Source organism: Galeopterus variegatus, unplaced genomic scaffold (genome assembly GCF_000696425.1).
Source record: "Galeopterus variegatus unplaced genomic scaffold, G_variegatus-3.0.2 Scaffold2989, whole genome shotgun sequence".
Classification (NCBI taxonomy): Eukaryota; Metazoa; Chordata; class Mammalia; order Dermoptera; family Cynocephalidae; genus Galeopterus; species Galeopterus variegatus.
In genome coordinates, this window is record NW_007729100.1 from 216839 (window position 1) to 237146 (window position 20308).

Below are 20308 nucleotides of genomic sequence, written 5' to 3' on the forward strand. Positions count from 1 at the left end.
TCTAATTTTGTAATGCCACATCTCTTCCAACATCATTGACTGAATGTATTATTCACAAATACGTAGTTGTCGGGCTAGGGCTCACAGACCCTTCAGACCCGTTGTACAGACTGTCACAGACCCCTCACGCAGGTCTAGAGCCAGGTAATTGGGAAAGATCCTGGAGCCGTTGGCAGACGACAGGGACTCAGTCCTCAGCAGCAGCATCAACAACCTACCCATGACGAGCCCCCCGCCCCGGGGCGGGGGGCCCTGTGGATCAAAGCCATTTGTCCTTTATACTTGAGTCTATAACCCAGGACACCTGGGTGCACATGCGCAATTACATTAGACAACCAAGGAACACCTGAGCACATGTGCATTATTTACATCAAATACTCTGCAAGATTCCGAACCCCTGGAGGGATCCTGAGCATTAATCTTTACTTTCCCTATAGTAGTAATGAATGAGCTAGTTTCTGTGAGTTAAAGTGTTATTATCCCCACTGTTGTGTAATAGTTGTCATCTCACCTCAAATCCTGGAAGCAAGATAAAAACATCTTAATGTTGACCTCATATAGGGTTCTAATTTAGTTTACCATAGCTATTTGGTATGGGAGTAAGCTTTTGTTTTAGATTAGTTTTTCAACAAAACTGTTTCCTGATACAAAATCTTTGTCAACTCAAACTAGGATTAATGGGGGTGTGTAGGTGTTATGGTAATCCTAAACTACTTTTAAAATGGTGAGCTTCTAGGAGAGGGGATTTATTCAAACTCTTACTCTGTCAACCTCCCTTCTAGGGAAGAGGAGTTGCTATGGGTGTATTAGGTTCCAAGATGCTGGACTATGTTTTAGGGGTCACTATGCTATAAGGGATTACCAGTGAGTTTCATTCTCCTTTAGTACTCTTTGTACAAGCTGCAAAAGTGGTAAGAAGGCCTGTTTCCTATTCTCCCTTCTTTACCTTCTGACAGACTGCCCCTTCTGAACATAATCATCTCCTTTCAACTCACTTGTATAATCTGGCTTCTAGGTCTACACCAAGCAGTATGCCAGCCTTTGGAAGCAAAATCTCATGTCACCTACCTCTCTGATTACATACTCTCTGGTGCTGGCAAGTGTGTTGGAGTAACTTTGGGAAAATGTGCTTCATCTGTTTGGGTCACGTAATAACTTCGTATAGCATACATTATACGAAGTTATACGAAGATGTGAAGCTCTCCAATATGTGGAAAAAAAGGAACCCGTCGTACAGACTGGGTCACAAATCCTTCATACAGAGGTCTATGAGCTAGGTAATAGGAAAAGGTCCTGGGAGCCATGGGTAAAAAAATTAATAGGTTTTATTCAGAGCTAGGAGCAGCTGTCCTAGTGGCCTCCCGGAGCATCCCCAGAAGCACGGTGTATCAGAGCCGTTAGTCCTTTATACTTGAGTCTATAACCCAGGACACCTGGGTGCACATGCGCAATTACATTAGACAACCAAGGAACACCTGAGCACATGTGCATTATTTACATCAAATACTCTGCAAGATTCCGAACCCCTGGAGGGATCCTGAGCATTAATCTTTACTTTCCCTATAGTAGTAATGAATGAGCTAGTTTCTGTGAGTTAAAGTGTTATTATCCCCACTGTTGTGTAATAGTTGTCATCTCACCTCAAATCCTGGAAGCAAGATAAAAACATCTTAATGTTGACCTCATATAGGGTTCTAATTTAGTTTACCATAGCTATTTGGTATGGGAGTAAGCTTTTGTTTTAGATTAGTTTTTCAACAAAACTGTTTCCTGATACAAAATCTTTGTCAACTCAAACTAGGATTAATGGGGGTAGGGAGGTGTTATGGTAATCCTAAACTACTTTTAAAATGGTGAGCTTCTAGGAGAGGGGATTTATTCAAACTCTTACTCTGTCAACCTCCCTTCTAGGGAAGAGGAGTTGCTATGGGTGTATTAGGTTCCAAGATGCTGGACTATGTTTTAGGGGTCACTATGCTATAAGGGATTACCAGTGAGTTTCATTCTCCTTTAGTACTCTTTGTACAAGCTGCAAAAGTGGTAAGAAGGCCTGTTTCCTATTCTCCCTTCTTTACCTTCTGACAGACTGCCCCTTCTGAACATAATCATCTCCTTTCAACTCACTTGTATAATCTGGCTTCTAGGTCTACACCAAGCAGTATGCCAGCCTTTGGAAGCAAAATCTCATGTCACCTACCTCTCTGATTACATACTCTCTGGTGCTGGCAAGTGTGTTGGAGTAACTTTGGGAAAATGTGCTTCATCTGTTTGGGTCAAGTCTACTAGAACCCGATGACAAATAATACTGCTCTGCATTTCTTTGCCTGTTTTCCTTCAGCTTTTATTGTCATTTAAACTTCATGAAGGGCAATTTTTAAGTGTTCGGAATGCTAAGCTTGTAGGTGTTGGAGGAGGAGGAGAATACAAGAATACAAACAAGCTGCAACGACCAGCATGCAAAGTACATGACCCAACAGTGAGAGGTTAGGCCTGATCATCATCTACATTTAACTCCTCAAAGTGAGGTCAGTATAGTTGAAGAGCAGAAAGCCAAATACGAGTACAAGCCCTCGGGTGCAGCCACACTTAAAAAGGAGGAGGAAATTCAGACAGCAAAGTAAACTAGAAAGAGCAGTAAAAGAGAAGAAAATCAGGATATTAAAAGGTCAAAACAAAACAAGAAAAAGGTTTTCAGTGCCATCAGATGCAGCAGAGTTCAAGAAAGAGAAACATCAAAAAGTGGTTTGACCGGGAGGAAGTTAGCAGTGGTTTCCGAGGTTAAGTGGTTTCTGACTAGGCAGGTGGTTTCTATTATATAAATGGTGGCTTATATAGAATGAGATATTTAGATCAACAATTTTATTTCATGCAGAACATTAAAGAGCCATTATAATTAGACTCACTCATTCATTCATTTATTCCATTAGCATTTCCTGTGCTCTTACAAGTGCAAAATAGAAGGGGTTAATGTTTAGCCTGTGATCAACCCATTCTAATTTAGTTTACCATAGCTATTTGGTATGGGAGTAAGCTTTTGTTTTAGATTAGTTTTTCAACAAAACTGTTTCCTGATACAAAATCTTTGTCAACTCAAACTAGGATTAATGGGGGTAGGGAGGTGTTATGGTAATCCTAAACTACTTTTAAAATGGTGAGCTTCTAGGAGAGGGGATTTATTCAAACTCTTACTCTGTCAACCTCCCTTCTAGGGAAGAGGAGTTGCTATGGGTGTATTAGGTTCCAAGATGCTGGACTATGTTTTAGGGGTCACTATGCTATAAGGGATTACCAGTGAGTTTCATTCTCCTTTAGTACTCTTTGTACAAGCTGCAAAAGTGGTAAGAAGGCCTGTTTCCTATTCTCCCTTCTTTACCTTCTGACAGACTGCCCCTTCTGAACATAATCATCTCCTTTCAACTCACTTGTATAATCTGGCTTCTAGGTCTACACCAAGCAGTATGCCAGCCTTTGGAAGCAAAATCTCATGTCACCTACCTCTCTGATTACATACTCTCTGGTGCTGGCAAGTGTGTTGGAGTAACTTTGGGAAAATGTGCTTCATCTGTTTGGGTCAAGTCTACTAGAACCCGATGACAAATAATACTGCTCTGCATTTCTTTGCCTGTTTTCCTTCAGCTTTTATTGTCATTTAAACTTCATGAAGAAGAGTGATTAACAACTTTGGGCACCGTAACCCCTAGTAAAGTGACAGTTTTCCATTAACCTAGGACTGGAGCTGGTTAAGTCTTAACTCCTTAGCCCAGAGTCACTGGAAAAAGGTAATCAGTGGGGACTGCACCCCCTTCTCACCACACACATCCAAGTTCTCAGAATAATGGGGGACTTCTCTTAGTCCCTAACTCATTTGGCTCTTTACTTACAACAGTAACCTACATGATTTCATGCCAGGTTAAGGAGCAGCTCCAGGTCCCTGCTGTACTTAAATTGTTCATTCACTGAATTGTGAACCCAAGGATATATATCACTCTCAATAGCTAAAATAAACTTAAGTTCCTTAAGGTCAAGCATATAATAATAAATATAAACTGCATTAATACTTATAAATTAACATGTTAAAGAACTGGACAAATTTACGTTTGCCACACTAGCTACATTTTTCCCCAGGCAAATCTTTTATTATGTATAATAGTTCTTGGACGTTATAGCAGAAATGAAAAACTCAAAACACTTAGAAGATGAAGATGAGAAAATCTCCCAGAAAAACAGTAAAAAGAAAAAGAAATGGAAAATAGTAGAGAAGAAAAACAAGAGGACATGTCTAGAAGCTCAAACATCCAAAAAATAGGAATTCTAGGAATGGAGAAAAGAGAAAATGGGAGAGGGGGACATGAATCAGGAATAAAATCATTTTTAAAAATTTCCCCCAAGATTCATGCTTGCTATTCAGATTGTCAGAACTATATTATTTAGGGCAGTGTTCATGGGTAGGAAAACTATACAGCAAGAGAATAATTAGGAAGTCATTAGTGGTTATCTTGGCAGAGATGGAGAAGGAAATGCAGTTGGAAAGAGGGACACATGGAGGCTTCCAAGAATTTTCTATTTCATAGCTTGAAAGATGGGTATCCAGATGCATATTTTACTTTCTTTAGTACATAATGCACTATTTTTATGTATAATACATATAAAAAATTTTATTTTATTTTTCTAAAAAGATGACCGGTAAGGGGATCTTAACCCTTGACTTGGTGTTGTCAGCACCATGCTCACTAAATGAGTTAACCGGCCATCCCTATATGGGATCCGAACCTGGGGCCTTGGTGTTATCAGCACCACACTCTCCAGAGTGAGCCACAGGCCGGCCCCATATAAAAAATTTTTAATGAAATACATGAAAGCATTGGCACCCTGACTTTCAAATTATGAAAGATGCAAATCTTGACAAAATGCTTAAAAACGGGGGAGGGTGGGTAAAATCACCATGGGAATCTGCACTATTTTCCTTCAGGGCTGAATCAAAATGAAAGTAACAGGAGGACTGAAATTATTTGGCACAATAAATTTTAACTGAATATGGTGCTGTGATTTTAATCTACACTTTCTGCTAGTTAATTATAAAATTAACCCTTAAATCTGATCTAAAAGGCTATTTTAAAAGTTTAAGTTGCTTCCTGCTTGCCCTTCAGCATTCATTCCAAAAGCCATTAGGTGGGGCTGAGCAAGATAGGCATCTAGGGAAGAGGGGTGAGATGAAGGTTGGCGAAGGGTTGGTGATGAAGTAGCCCGGAAAGGGGTATTGGTGCCCAAATGAGGTGAGGAGAGTCTCTGAGGGGATGAGGTTGTACATAGCAGCAGCCTAGCTTGAGGTGAGGAAGGTATTAGGATGGAGGCAGCAGTGGCACAGGTTGTTATAGTCCGAAAAGAGTGGGACTTTTCCATGAAGGGGGAAGAGGTACAACATGTATGAGCCCAAGAGGGATAGGTGATGGGGAAAGGGGAATGGGGAAATGTGTGTGGGATGGTGACAGTAGCAGTCTGGCGCTAGGTGGCAGAGCTCAGAGAGTAGAGACTGTGTGATTGGTTATGATGACAGAAATTTGGTTATGTAATAGGTGGGGTGATGTTCCAAAAAAAGTACTGAGGATAATGGAAACCAGCCTTCCCATTGTTGGACAAGAGTGTTAAAACTATGGAAAGTATGATGACAGAAATTTGGTTATGTAATAGGTGGGGTGATGTTCCAAAAAATTACTGAGGATAATGGAAACCAGCCTTCCCATTGTTGGACAAGAGTGTTAAAACTATGGAAAGAAACTAAAATAAACCCCATACTGTTGGAATTGAATGTCAGGTAATAGATTATATAAAGGTTAATATATCCAGTTAAAATATCCAGAATATACATACTACACTCACGTCTGTGTGTTTATACACTTGCAGCTTTGTCCACTTAGAGGATATGAGAACAGTGACAACTCCATAGTAATGAGCACTTCTATCCCCCAGATCTTGTTTTCCAAAATATTCCATTCATACTGTAGATCCTAAATACCATTCTCCATTAAGAGGACTAGTTTCCTTGGGCAGTAATTTTACCGTGGACACTCTTAGCAAACACTTTAATCAGTCAATCAAAATTAACATCAACCACAGTGGAACAATTGGAATTGTATCCACCTGATAGGATGCAATATTAGGAATTTCATGATTTAACCCCACAGCTGTACCAAGTAGTGGGAAATTATTTTCTAGTTTTGGCTGTCATGGTGCCTTTAAGGAGCCTCCTCTCCTTAGTAGCATTAACAAATTACACATAATGTAGCATGATCTATCCCATTGGATGTTGCCAGCTCCTCAAGGATGCCCTTAAAGGTTGTTCACTTGGCCTCTTCACAGTCAATCTTACTGCCCATCTAACATTAATTGCCAGCCTGCTTGACTGACACACCCAATTTGTTCTACTTTTTAGCTTCCCTCTGGATAGCACCCTTCCAAATTTGGTCAGGCCTCTTCACAATGTCCTCCAAATGGATCTGTCCTTGCCTTGAGAGCAGGGTAAAGACAATCTTCCTTTTGATAAGGAAACTGAGGCTCAGAAAGGTTAAGTAACCTGTACAACATTATGCAGCTGGGATTCAAAGCTAGTTCTAACTCATCCCACTGTGGCATAAAAGGAGGTACACCTACACATCTACGATAATCCACTTTCTCTCTCATTATCCTGTTTCCTTCACAGAACTTGTCACAACTCATAATTATCTTCTTTGCTTATTATGTCTCCCTCAGGAGAAGTTAGTTCTGTGAGAGCAGGTTATCTTACCTGACATGTTCATAGCTATATCCCATGCTTGGAACGTAGAAGTGCTCAATAAATATTGACTGGAAAAGAAGTTACCATTTTCCCATTTGTGTAATATCTTTTTTCTTTGATTCTTTTTTAAGACAGTGCAGTTATTTGCAAAAAAATTTCCTTTTTTTAGGTATATTATTTACAAAAGTGGGTAATTTCCATGATAAATGAAAATGGCCAATCCTTTAAGAGGAGAAGTATTGAATCTTTATAAAAACGTAAGTAATTATGTTGCCAATTTTATAAATGTTATAATATGACATGGATTGTTTAGAAACATATAATTTTTCTTTTTTAAGCTGCTGTATCTTGGACGAGACTATCCAAAAGGAGCAGACTATTTTAAAAGGCGTTTGAAGAATGTTTTTCTTAAAAACAAAGACGTGAAGGACCCAGAGAAGATAAAAGAACTCATTGGACGGGGTGAATTTGTAATGAAGGAGCTAGAAGCCTTATACTTCCTTAGGAAATACAGAGCTATGAAACAACGCTATTATTCAGATATCAACAAAACTAACTGATCATTATTACTACAATTTGGCTGAAATACTATATGTATTGGTTGCAAATCAGTGCCAATTGTTTATGTATACCAATTATTGTAAAATAATTCTAACTTAAAATGACAAGATATACATGTATAAAAAATACATGAGCTGGTGCTCTATTAAACTAAAATTAATAGGTTTCAACTTCTATTCATCCTGTAAACTTAATCAGCAACGCTTTATGTTCAATTTTTATACTAAAATGGCGCTTTATTTATACTACGTTATAAATTAATGAGAACCCAATTTTGAAAGTATAATACACTAATATTAATTTCCTAACTTATTCTTAGCCCATTTCTCCATTCTACTGACATGAAAATGCCATTTAATGCACATTTAATAAGCAAAATAATTTCTTACACACTTATTCCCCTTAACTTTTGAAGGAGTGCCTTATTTTTGACCCAGTTTGGTACACTAACAGCACATATTCAAGGCTCGTGACAAAACAAATATAGTACCTGATTTAAATGCAATTATAGAAATAATATGTACGGAGTAAGATTACTTCTGACCTTGAAATAGCTTGCCGGTGACTGGCATTACATAAATAACTATTCAATTATTTCTATTAATTCTGCTGCTGGCTCACTCTGGGCCTTAAAACATCACTTATTGTGCATCAATATTTGATAAAAAGTAACAAATAATTTCATTCTGTTCTTTTGTCATCAAAGCAGATCTGTTTTGCATCTACTTCTAAATGAGTTAACATGGCAGTGGACCTAAACCTAACCTAAGTTTAAGCAAATACTTAAACCTTTACTAATGTTGCAGGACCTTTTATAAATAATGTTTCTAACTTACAACCTGCAAAAAAGATTCACTGGCATACTACAGTGTCTATGTCTTATAAAGTATTCTATATCAGCTGTTTCAAGTTGTCATCAAGAAATACACACTCTCATAATCACCGTAACTATTTTTATTACATTACAATAATTAGGAGCAGTACAGTTCATGACAAAAATATTACAAATTTCAGATCACTTCACAGCACATACTCCTATAAACATTTAAAAGTTAATCTTAATTAAAAGAGTGGTCATTTTTAAATCTAATGTTTGATATGACCAATATTCCTAGGTCAGCGCAACCAAATGATGGAAAACAACTGGATCACACTGCATATGTCCCACAAAAAAAAAAAAGCACAATGTACAAAATGTGCATGTTTCAGTTTACACTATACAAAAATAGTTAAAATACATTCCAGGTAAACATGTTACATTAAGAAATAGTACTAGTAAGAAATTGGCACTCAAAGGAAAAATGCAAAAGTATTTTCAACATGAAAACACAAGACAGTGGAATTGGAAACTCTGGGATAAAACATTATGTAATCCATTTAGCTCTATAGGGGTGGGGGAGGGTGGATCCTCTGTAATTGACATTTCTGCAGGTAATAACCTTGTTTTTCCTAAATTCATCTAAATTGCCTATCATCTTCCCAAACAGGCACTTCAAACTATGAAACTAGAACACAAATCTTAATTTATGATTATTCTTCAAGAACTAATGTTAATATATCTTTGGAAAGAAATAATTTTCATTTGCTGACAGAATTTACAGCTAACAGGTGTATGCTATTCAAATTCTCAATGCAGAATTCATGCTAGCCAATATTAACACAGAATTTGCTAAATATAAATTCAGCTTTAAAGTAAATGCCGGGTTTTAAAAAATTTTACTACATAATTATCAAGAAATTATTACTTTTTGACAAATGGAAATGACCTCGGATAGTTTTTACTACCTACAAAACCCCTAAATGTATATATATTATTTGGAAAAATATGGTTAGAAGAAAAAAATCACTGGAATACAAATGAGATGAGCTTGTGCAAACTGTAACTTAACATGCCTCACAAAGTTTCTATATATATATATGTTAGGACAAAATTGTGCAATGGTGGCAAAGGTTTTGATAAGCTATAAAAGTTAGGTTCTAAATTCCTATGCAGTGTGACTCAGTTAAAATAGAGCCTAAAATTCCTAACAGGGAATATTCACTTAAATTATACTATATGTGTAAGCTATATTCTTCCACAAACGTGGAAGACTATATGTGGAAGACAAACATGCCTAAAACTATAGTTTAGCACTTTTTCCCAACTTCATCAAGAATTTTTATCTTTAAGGCTGTAATAATTAGATACCATTTATGTTATTTCTAGGATTCTTTCTCCTTTTAAAATCTCTACAAAAACAAACCCTTTGTTAAACCATTCAAAATTCATGTAATAAAGGATAATTACCACTACCTTAAAAAAAATTGCCCAGCTACATAAAAAATTCAAGAGTTCTAAATATCCTATCAGTTATGCACTGCAGTTCCTGAAGTATGGCCATTTATTTCTTTGCCTTCCTCAAGAGGAGGTACTATGTAAGTCTTATGACCCTACCTAGACAATGTTCCATAAATCTGTAGTCTAGTACAGCATTTCAGAAATCTTACTGGTTTTTACAGAGAAGTTTCCTTTTCTGTGAATTAGTTCAGGCACCTGTTTATTCATACCTAGATAAACAAAACTATTTTATAAGTCAACGTTTAATTTTTTGAAAGTCTATTTTAATTACTTACACAAGAAGAAAGAGTATTACACACTCGGGAATTTTAACATTTAGTATCTGACATACAACTTAATGTGTACTACAATTGTCCCAATAGAATCACATAGTTATGCCAAATAAAAAAAAAATACAATCCAGTTTAGTGATTTAAAACAATGAAGTAAAGTGATCTATATAAAGTAGCTTGACTAAACAGTTGCATTGGAATCACTGCAAAACAATTATTTTAGAACGGGAAGAAACCTTAGACCAAACCCCTTCTTTGCAAAACTAAAATGTGCACTGCCTTATCTCTGGGTCATGTTCCAAATGTCTTACTAAGATATTGCAGATTACTGTAGCACTACCAAAAGACAGGGATTATGTCTCTTATTCGGGGATACCATATCATATTCAGTGCCTTGTGTACTGGCTGGCATCTGGTAGGCACTTGATACATATTTGTTGAATAAATGAATTCTGATAAAAAGTAAGCTTTATGAAATAAATTTTAAAGTATTTTTCATTGTAGGAAGATTTTCGTTATTAAAACACTGCTACCAGGGCTAGTCCTAGCTGTAGAGTACCTAAGGAATCTTTTAGCACTACCTTTATTAAATTCTCCTTCCACTGGGTTGGGTTCTGTCTATTCATACCAGGTGTGAAAATTCCTACTTAGTCACTAACGGACTGGGCAGCAAAGAGATGATGTTCAAAGGATCAAGATTAAATTGCGACGGCTACCACCTGAAAATCAGCTATCAGGTCAAATCCCATTGTAGTGTCTGTCAGATTATTTTGAGCCCTGAGGAAATAAAATGTAGGGCATTTTGATGTGACTTAATGGGACACCTTCATGGAGATTTCCATAGAAGCAATAAATCTTGAGGTTAAAGGAAATGGATGTATTAAAAGAAAATTGCATCAAGTGATGGGGCATGTGGAAGGGTAGACTGGCAAGATGACACAAATATGGGAGGGGAGTCCTGAAACTGGAGAATGGATATTCAAATATAAACTTTACCTCTTGCACAATTTTGCCCAAGACTTGTACTAAAGATAACAGGTAAAAAGTTACAGAATGTGCTGAGCTTGACAAATGGGTGTATGCTTATGTAAAGTGAATATAAATAACATAGTTTTAAAGTTAGAGCCTTTGAGATGACTTCTTTTAACATGAAGAAATGCACAGTGATTTGCCTAAAATCAGAGTTCTAAAAGACACATATCTAGAATCTAAGTCAACTTCCTCCTAGTCCAGTGATTTTCACACTATTTCACTTCAAATATTTTAAATTAAGTAACATTTTAAATGCTTTGAAAGAACTGTTTTCATTAATATTAACTTATCTATTTTTTAATATGAATTTAGGAAAGTGTTTATGAAATGTTACTTTAGCTAGTAAGAACTAGCCAAACATAGAGATTTTGAAACTTTCACTTCATTGTTTAAAAAAATTAATGTCTTGGCACCACCCCACCCCAAAATATCAACTTTTAATATTTAAAAGTAATTTTTTTAAAAAGTTCTGTTTTTTAAAACAAAAGCAATGCTCCTGATTTGTCAGTGGGACCACCATATAGTGAGAATGTATTTTGTTGAACTATACAAACTCTCTCCTAGTCCTCATTTTGACCAATCAATGCATGGCAACACTGGATGACCACAGGGATGCAGTCCATACTGCAAAACTCTCAATGAAGCTCAAAGGTTCACGAAGGGCCTGGCCTTGCAAACTTGGTCTCTTCAATACCTACTATCCTATAACTGGACCAAATAATCTTCAATATTACTAGTAGAATTAAAACTATTTTCAAAGACCAAAGTTCAAGAAAAGATTTAAGGCTGGCCGGTTAGCTCAATTGGTTACAGTATGGTGCTCATAACACCAAGGTCCAGGGTTTGATCCCTGTACCCACCAGCCGCCAAAAAAAGAAAAAAGATTTAAAGTTATACTAAGAAAGAGTAATCTGACACAGGGAGACTATATTTAATTCCTATGAGAATTTTTTATACATGTTAAAATTTTTTCAATTAATATAAAAATTTAATAGCAAGTAAATATAGCCCCAAAATGGTAGCTATAATCCCCATTTCATCCTGGGTCTGCCTTAACAGGAAAATCTATTATGAGTTTTATAGTAATTTATCTAATGTGAAAAGGAAATGGCCTTTTAATGTTTTCCATTGCCTTGAATTTTTTTTTCCATTTTTTTTTTCCTTTTTATAGAAAAAATATAGTTTTTGGGGGAGAGTGACCATGACTAATAGCAGTGGAAAGGGGGAGAAAACCTTTGTGAACAGTGTAACTTTACATTCATTAAGGATGACAAACTATAGGACATGATGCCTAGAAAATGAATCGACAGGAAGCCCATAAATTTGTGTTCCCTCAATGTTTCAGTATAACCAATCATAAAGTCTCAACTGAAGTTATACTTCCTTTTTATAGAAAAAATATAGTTTTTGGGGGAGAGTGACCATGACTAATAGCAGTGGAAAGGGAGAGAAAACCTTTGTGAACAGTGTAACTTTACATTCATTAAGGATGACAAACTATAGGACATGATGCCTAGAAAATGAATCGACAGGAAGCCCATGAATTTGTGTTCCCTCAATGTTTCAGTATAACCAATCATAAAGTCTCAACTGAAGTTATACTTAGTAATTAATCCACATATGTAACAAGATAAAACACAGAATAGGGATGATTTGAAAGCTTCATTAATTCATTTCACACCAACATTCACAATTGGTAAGAAAAGTAGAAAGTAATCAACCGCATGCACCAAAAACCCCAAGACAGAAATCTCAGGTATTCAGTTTCTTTTTCACAGGCATTGCTAGTTCAAAAACCAAAACTCAAGGAATACTGGCACTTAGAGGAAAAAAAGTTTCCACTGTCATTTTAAAGTAAGCATTTAAGATAAAAGCTAACAGTTTGCATGGAGCAGGAAAAAAATTAGGTAATGCTAAAACAAACGCTAATAATTTAGTGTAATGTACAAAAATTACCACTTTTATACTTAAGTACGCCTTAAGAAAAAAGTACAAATTGTATTTACATAATTATACACTTTGTCTTTGACTTCTTTTTCTTCTTTTTACCATCTTTGCTCATCTTTTCTTTATGTTTTCGAATTTCTCGAACTAATGTATAGAAGGCATCGTCAACACCCTGAAATATATAAATAAAAAGTATTAAATTGTTAATATTTACATATGATGGTTTGAGGTACACAGGTGGCAAATTTCCATTTTTAATGGAAACATTAATATTGAGATAGAATAAGGACACTGTTTCTCTTAGGGCTACTGAATACTTTTGTATATCACATATGTCAGACTTTTAAGATTCTTAAATGTCTTATTCACAGATATTTTGTAAACATTATAAATACAAACACTGATTATCACAATATGCAATGATAATCAATTGCAGAATCTTACATAAACTTAACAAATGACTTTTTCCCAGGAGAACTTAATTTGCAACTAACTCTTCCATATGGCAAACCTCAGTCATCAAAATCCAAATGCATGTGCACATGTGTATGCATGTGTGTGTGTGTGTGTGTGTACATTTAATTGTCCCTGAGTTCTTGGACTTTAGATATAAGCCATGCAACCATAAACTATTTTCATGAATCTTCACAGTAACAATGAGTTCTGGCTCCATTCTTACATAATATCTGTTAGATTGAAATAATTTTCCAAGAAGTAAATAAGCAGTATCTGAACATACTATTCCAATAATTCAGATCAAGAAGTAAACAGTATCCAAAATATTACTTCCGTTTTCAAATAATACATACTAAGACATTAGTTTCAATTCACATACTTATTGTTAAGAAAGAGGTTTAAACTGACTCCAACACAATACTACTTTGAAAAATGTAACACCTCTGATTTGTGGAGAAATGGGCTAAAGCATTTGAATGGCATTGTAGTTTATCAGTCTGGAAGAGATTCTCTCATTTATTATTGTTTTAGTTTCTGTTTAGTATATAAGTATTCAAAAGCTTGCCATATAAAGGCAAATGCTCCGTCATTAAAGAGTTTTCAATATTTGATCATTGTGGCCTACACCTATTTGCCATCAAAGCAAGGCATCTAAGTCATTATGGCTAAAAGCAATTTTAATTCAGACTAATTTTCAACCTAATAATCTATAATGTGAAAAATGGCACTCTGAAAGTGGTGGCAGAAAGTAGACTTTAGCCCTGTAATACTTAAATTATGGAAGATTCAAATATAAGTCAATTCTTGTCATGTCCCTTCTGTTAAAAAGTAAATTTAAGACAAAAAAAAAAAAAAACTGAAGGAAAAATACAGTTTTCTCTATTTTAAAATCTGTTCAACTGACTAGTAACTGTAATAAAGAAAACCTGTTAACATAATAATGCTTCCTAACCTAGACACTAGAGAGAGTCTTAAGAACAAATACCTAACAAATTAAGTTGTATAAATCAAGCCACTTTAAGAACAATGAAAATTGGGTTTTTATTCATTGTAATCACCTCTGTTGAATATTACAAATTCTATAATTATAATATGTATTTTAAATATTATAATATGTAATTACATTAGTTAAGTTATATTACCTTGAAAATAATTTAAAAATTTAAGTGATGATTTATCCTTTACTGCATTACTAAGATATTCAACAATATTTCAAAACAGTAACTAAATTAATTCAGAGCATTTTCTTTCAAGTTATATTTAATTTTCACAACAGATCTATCTAATTTGGAAAAGCATGATCAACAGTTTAAAAGAGATAAACACAGAGTGGGAATGAAAGGTTTGCCCACATTTAAACAAACAGTAGTAGGATAAAAACCAGCAGAATTGATTTGAATACTAATGAATGTCTCCAATAAAGTCCCCAAACTGCACTCATTGATGTTTTTCACTTTCTGATATCATTACTGATACAATACAAACATATGCTTTTGTTTTTCCCAAAGGAGAAAGGAAAAGTTATAAAAAATCATTTATCAGCAATACAATCAAGGCTAAATTATGCTAACGTTCTTAACACATAAAGGGAAAAACTGCCAATGATATAATAAAGATTATCTTATAGCTCACCAACACTGGACAATTTAGAATCATAAAATCTCAGAACAGGATGGAATCTTAGAGGAGCTAATGTAACTCCCCCAACCCTTCATGAATTCATTTTCCTGTGACCACACATCCTAATGTAGTCTACTCCAATTTCAACTGCTTTTATAATGAAGAAATGCCAATGGCACTAAAATGGTGAAGCAGAAAAAATGAAACACCACGAGATGGATAGAGAGAAGATAACATTTTGTAGTGAAACAATATACAAGTAATTAGGAGACAACGAGGACAGAATTTGACAAGTATTACCCTCTTCCAAGATTCTGACAAATACTTTTGGCTCGAGTTGCACTGAACTCTCCTATGTACATAATCTTATTAAAATTAAGTAATTTCAATGATTAGGAAAATGTCACAATTAACCTACATGGGGCAGTGAATTCTTTTTTTCATAGGAACTAATCATTCTCATGCACACATGTAAAAGATAAAAGTAGTATCCCAGTAATTATTTTGTGTTTTTAAACCTATTCCTTTTCAGAACTAAAAAAAACTAATTTGTATATATTTATCATTGTCAACTTAAAAAAATTTTATTTAACTTTAAATTTTAAAATACTTGTACACTTTTTCTTTATATAAATGCTATCTATCCATGTCCACTGAAAAAATAAGAATTCAATTCATCAAGTCCAACAATTATTTGACATTCACACTACAGTCACTGGGAAAAGTTTGCACAAATTAGAAATTTTAGAATAATATATGCTTATGCCTTTGTTTTAGATATATATTAAAGCATAAAACCTATTTTTTGTTTTATTCTAAATAATTGTATTTTAAAAATCATCCACTAGTGAGGTAAGAGGAGGGGAAAATAAAAAATTAAAACCACCACTTAAATCTGGTCATGGTACTGTTACTTTAAAAGTTCATCTTTTCGGGCCGGCCCAGTAGCGCACTGGATAGTGCGCCGCTTGGGAAGCGCGGCGGCGCTCCCGTCCGAGGGTTCGGATCCCACGTACAGATCAGCTCCCGCTCGCTGGCTGAGCAAGGCGCGGGAGCAACACCGAGGCTTGCGATCCCGTTGCCGGTCCCCGGTCCGGTACGGGGGCAACACTGAGGGTTGCGATCCGTTGCCGGACACGGAAAAAAGACAAAAGACAAAAAAAAAAAAGTTCATCTTTTCAAACTGCACTGTAATGTTAAATTTTACCACAACTTCTAAATTAAAATATTACTTTTATACAATGATACTCAAAAAATACTAAGAGTTCATAAACTCAATAATAATTAATACCAGTCATGCTTTGTTTCTTCTTAGTAGATCAGCATATGATATAATATAGTTTAGAACTCGGTCAACTATTCAGATGTATATTTTATATTTTTGGGATATAAATTATTTTAGACCTAAAATTCATGTAATAAAGGATACCAACTTTTAGTTTAATAAGTACAATGAATGATATCCTAGTAGTTTTTGAAAAATTATTTTATTTCACATTCTCACAGAACATTACATATTGGCAACTATGCATCAGAAACTTATGCTTTGGCATAAATTTTATGACACCTATTAAATGAAATGTTTCTGAGCAAGACAGAATTTAATAAGGGTTAGTTTAGAAAGTTATTTGAGATTCCACTCAATAAATCTTTGCTGGGCAGCTACTGTGTCCAGGAACCTCAGTAGGCAATGGGCATGCAAAAATTTAAAATATATGATTCTGGCTCTCTAACATTCTACTGCCTAATATAGAAATGAAACATTTAAAAAAAAAAAAAAAAAAAGGTTATTTCAGTACAATATGGGAAACATACAGTAGTTAAGAGCAGTATATTGGGAATACACAGGAAGGGCACTATGCCCAGTCTAAGGATTTAAAAAAAGACTCTTAGGAAACAGGAGAATGGAAATCATGAAAAAATAAGTATTAGCAAATAAATAAGACTAGCGATAAGAATACTGACATTCCAAACAAGAGCCAAGACTCAAGGGAAGATGGAAAATAATCATGATGTTTATACAAGGACAAAAAAAAAAAATTCAGGCAAGATGATGAGAGTTTTTAGATATAAGGCCAAAAAAGGCTGGATTGGTGGGAAGGTGGGAAGGGCCATACATGACATGCTATAGAATTTGAGATTTTATTCCACTGGTAAGTCGGTGACTAGATTTAAAGATGAGAGAATGATATTTCTTTTAAGTGCATCTCTCTCATTGCACAGTGAATGATGGGAGCAATAGGTAAAGCAAATAGGTGGTTATAACAGTCCCAGTGAAAAATGATAGAGGCCTGGACTAATGATATGATAAAAAACATAGTTAGAACATAATATCATAGGAATTTGTGATTGCTTCCAAATGGGGATGAAAAAGAGGGAGGTAGAAGTCATCCTAAGTAAAATACCCAGGTTTCTCACTTATAAAAAAGTGCTGTTGATGCCACTGAGTTAGAGAACAAAGGCAACAGAATAGTTGTTGGCTTGTGCAATGTCCAAAAGGAAAAATACTTTGTAGGAATGGTCCTTTCCTACTTCTGGGCCATACAATCTTACTGTTCTATATCCTTTCTTATATTTTTTCTTCCTCTCTAAAAAAATCAAAAGCTGCTGATAATCTCAAAACCCAAGCCTGATTTATCTCAAAAATAAAGGTAAATATCAGCTCCCAAATGCTTAGCTTACTTAAGACTAATTAAATCATTAGACCTTATAACAAATGTAGATTAATTTACTACAGCCATCAAAATTATCTCAATACCTATTGGATTAAAAATAAATGTACTAATTATGGAAACAAACTTTAAATTTCTTATCTTTTAATACTTCAAATTAGAATACCACACCTAAGTAGTTCCAAATTGGTTGCTACTTTGTTACCTTTGAAAGACAACTGCTTTCTGCCAATATTAATACGCTGAACTTACCAGATTACATTATAATGCATTTTTTAATTTTCACACAGCCAGGAGTCTTTTCTTCTTTGCTGATTTTTTTCAATCTGTATTGTCGGATCTCTCTCACCAATGTATAAAAAGCATCCTCCACTCTCTGCATTGTAAAACACAACTTCTTTAAAGTCTGTTTCATTGGTAAGAGTAATTTATTTGGACAGCCATGTAGAAGAAGTTTGAAATTATAAGCTTTACTTGAGAATTTTTTTTTTTAAACAGACATCAGATTGTTTGAATAAAACTGAGGATGCAGTTTTAAAATATGGGCTACAATCCTGGTTTGGTCTTAAAAGTCAATTTTGTTTTTTAATGGAATTAGAATTTTTTTTTTTAATTTTTAATTAAGAATTAAGGGAGATTATGAAAAACCTAAATACATGTATTAGTATCTGTTTATCAATTAATGCAATCATTTTAGTTTGCTAGTCATGGAATTAAAACCTAAACTGAATTACTATTAAATTATTATTATAATTTTTAATTAAGAATTAAGGGAGATTATGAAAAACCTAAATACATGTATTAGTATCTGTTTATCAATTAATGCAGTCATTTTAGTTTGCTAGTCATGGAATTAAAACCTAAACTGAATTACTATTAAATTATTATTAAAACCTAAATTATTTATTTGACTTAGGCAAACAGGTGATTTATGTACCAATGATTTTCACTCTTCCTGCTCCCCACTCCTCCTGCTCCCCACCCCCCCATGGACAGTGGGAAGAAAAATTGTACAATAGGGATATACAACAGTTTTTTTTTAAAAAAGCATTTCAAAATATAGGTGAGTCAAGAGACAGGAATTTTGAGTTTTTTCTTCAATTACAACACTTTCCAGTTTATTTCTAGGCCCACAAGTGGAGCTGAGACTGTGACTTCTGTGGATGAATAACTACATTATTTAAATTAAAATGTTAAATGAGGGCTGTTTACCATAATATAGAAACATCATGAATTGTTTAAAATACACAAACAAAATAGCAGCAATGCATTTTGTACCCTTACTACAGTCTTAACAATAATTTTTAGAACACTGTCCAATCATACTGGCTTTGTACTTTCTATTCTAATTTAAGTAGTCTAAAAGGGTTTTTCCTGCTTAAGGCTATGATAAGAATGCTATGACAACAAGCACAATCATATATGGCCATATGGAGGTAAAGTTTTTAATCTGTTCCAGTCCAGAAAACTGGGCAGTGGCCAAAGGGGACAAATTGCTTAGTTAACTGTACTACTAGTTTGTCCAGAAAACATACCACCAAAGTAAAGTTTACATCTGAAAGAAATGCACAGAAATATTAATCTACATATAGTGCAAATTAATTTTAAACATATAATATTTCTGTTCATGCTTCTATAAGAAAGATTTAAGTCCATAGGAAAGCTGGTGTAGTTTACTGCACATTTAATTTTAAAAGCTTTTCCATTATTTTAATTTTAATTTTAGAATAAATTATTTACTTTGGGGATTGGCATATCCTAACTTTCTGGGATTAGTAAAATCAATGTTTCTATTGAACCAAATGTAACAAAATGAACCCAGCACCTAAAAAGCTAATATATATCAAAAGTATTACTTATAGTTTTAAATTCAATCAGACACAGAGAATTGGCCATTCAGTATTAATTGAAGTAAGCCAATGACTAGGGCTTAATTTTTGCATGCAGAAGTCATCTGTACATCTGTTGCCTACAAAAGTTAAGAAAAAGATATCTCGATTCTTTAGGGCACATTAATTTTTAAAAATCTCAAGAGTATATTAAGAACTGCTTCAGTAGAGTTTAGAAATTTACCTTTAAAGTAAAAACTTGGTTTAAAATTCAGCAGGCATTTAAATAATGTGATTATATATTAAAATGCACATCTCAAGTTACTAAAACATACACCATCTAGTGATATATTTCTATTCAACTATCTAACAACAAAAATCATTATAGCCCAAGAATTTTTATCTTATGTTTAATGGAATCAATTTAATCAACTAGGTAGCTAAGCCAAGTAAAAATAAAAATTTCCAACCACTTTCTGAAAACATTAAATATGACAGCACTTATTAGATCCCCACCTGTACCTGTAAATAGAAGTTTTAAAATAATTTATATTTATCATTAATTCTCAAGAGGAAAATGTTTATTATTTATACTCATTTTTCCTTCAAAAAGAAATTTTCATTATTAAGATAAATAATTTAAGCCATTAAAATAACTTTTGTAAAACATGTAAAACGTAGGGCTGGCTGGTTAGCTCAGCTGGTTAGAGCACAGTGTTATACCACTAAGGTCAAGGGTGTAGATCACCATACTGGCCAGCCGCCAAAAAATTTAAAAAAAAAAAAAAAAAAAAAAAAAAAAACTGAGT

At 34.3% G+C, this 20308-nt stretch overlaps 2 protein-coding genes across 3 annotated transcripts in view; one reads left to right on the plus strand and one right to left on the minus strand.

Annotated features, from left to right (window-relative positions):
- The first annotated feature begins 6941 nt into the window (after positions 1–6941).
- Positions 6942–7503, plus strand: LYRM5 (LYR motif containing 5). The gene is made up of 2 exons (XM_008583647.1): positions 6942–7029; positions 7111–7503. Exons 1-2 carry the CDS (start codon positions 6979–6981, stop codon positions 7330–7332), a joined length of 273 nt encoding a protein of 90 aa, XP_008581869.1. The 5' UTR covers positions 6942–6978; the 3' UTR covers positions 7333–7503.
- Positions 7504–8269: 766 nt separating this feature from the next.
- The window catches only part of KRAS (Kirsten rat sarcoma viral oncogene homolog), a 40732-nt gene continuing 28693 nt past the window's right edge, over positions 8270–20308 (minus strand). The window contains exons 4-5 of one of the 2 annotated variants that reach the window (XR_551295.1): positions 12549–13094; positions 8270–12326 (exon numbers count right to left, since the gene is read on the minus strand). Coding sequence is in view for 1 of the 2 variants with exons in the window: in XM_008583649.1 (XP_008581871.1) it covers positions 12978–13094 (117 nt within the window). In the remaining variant the exon portion in view is untranslated. Of the gene's footprint in view, positions 12327–12359; positions 13095–20308 lie in introns of those variants that run through there. The other variant, XM_008583649.1, reaches the window with a different exon arrangement.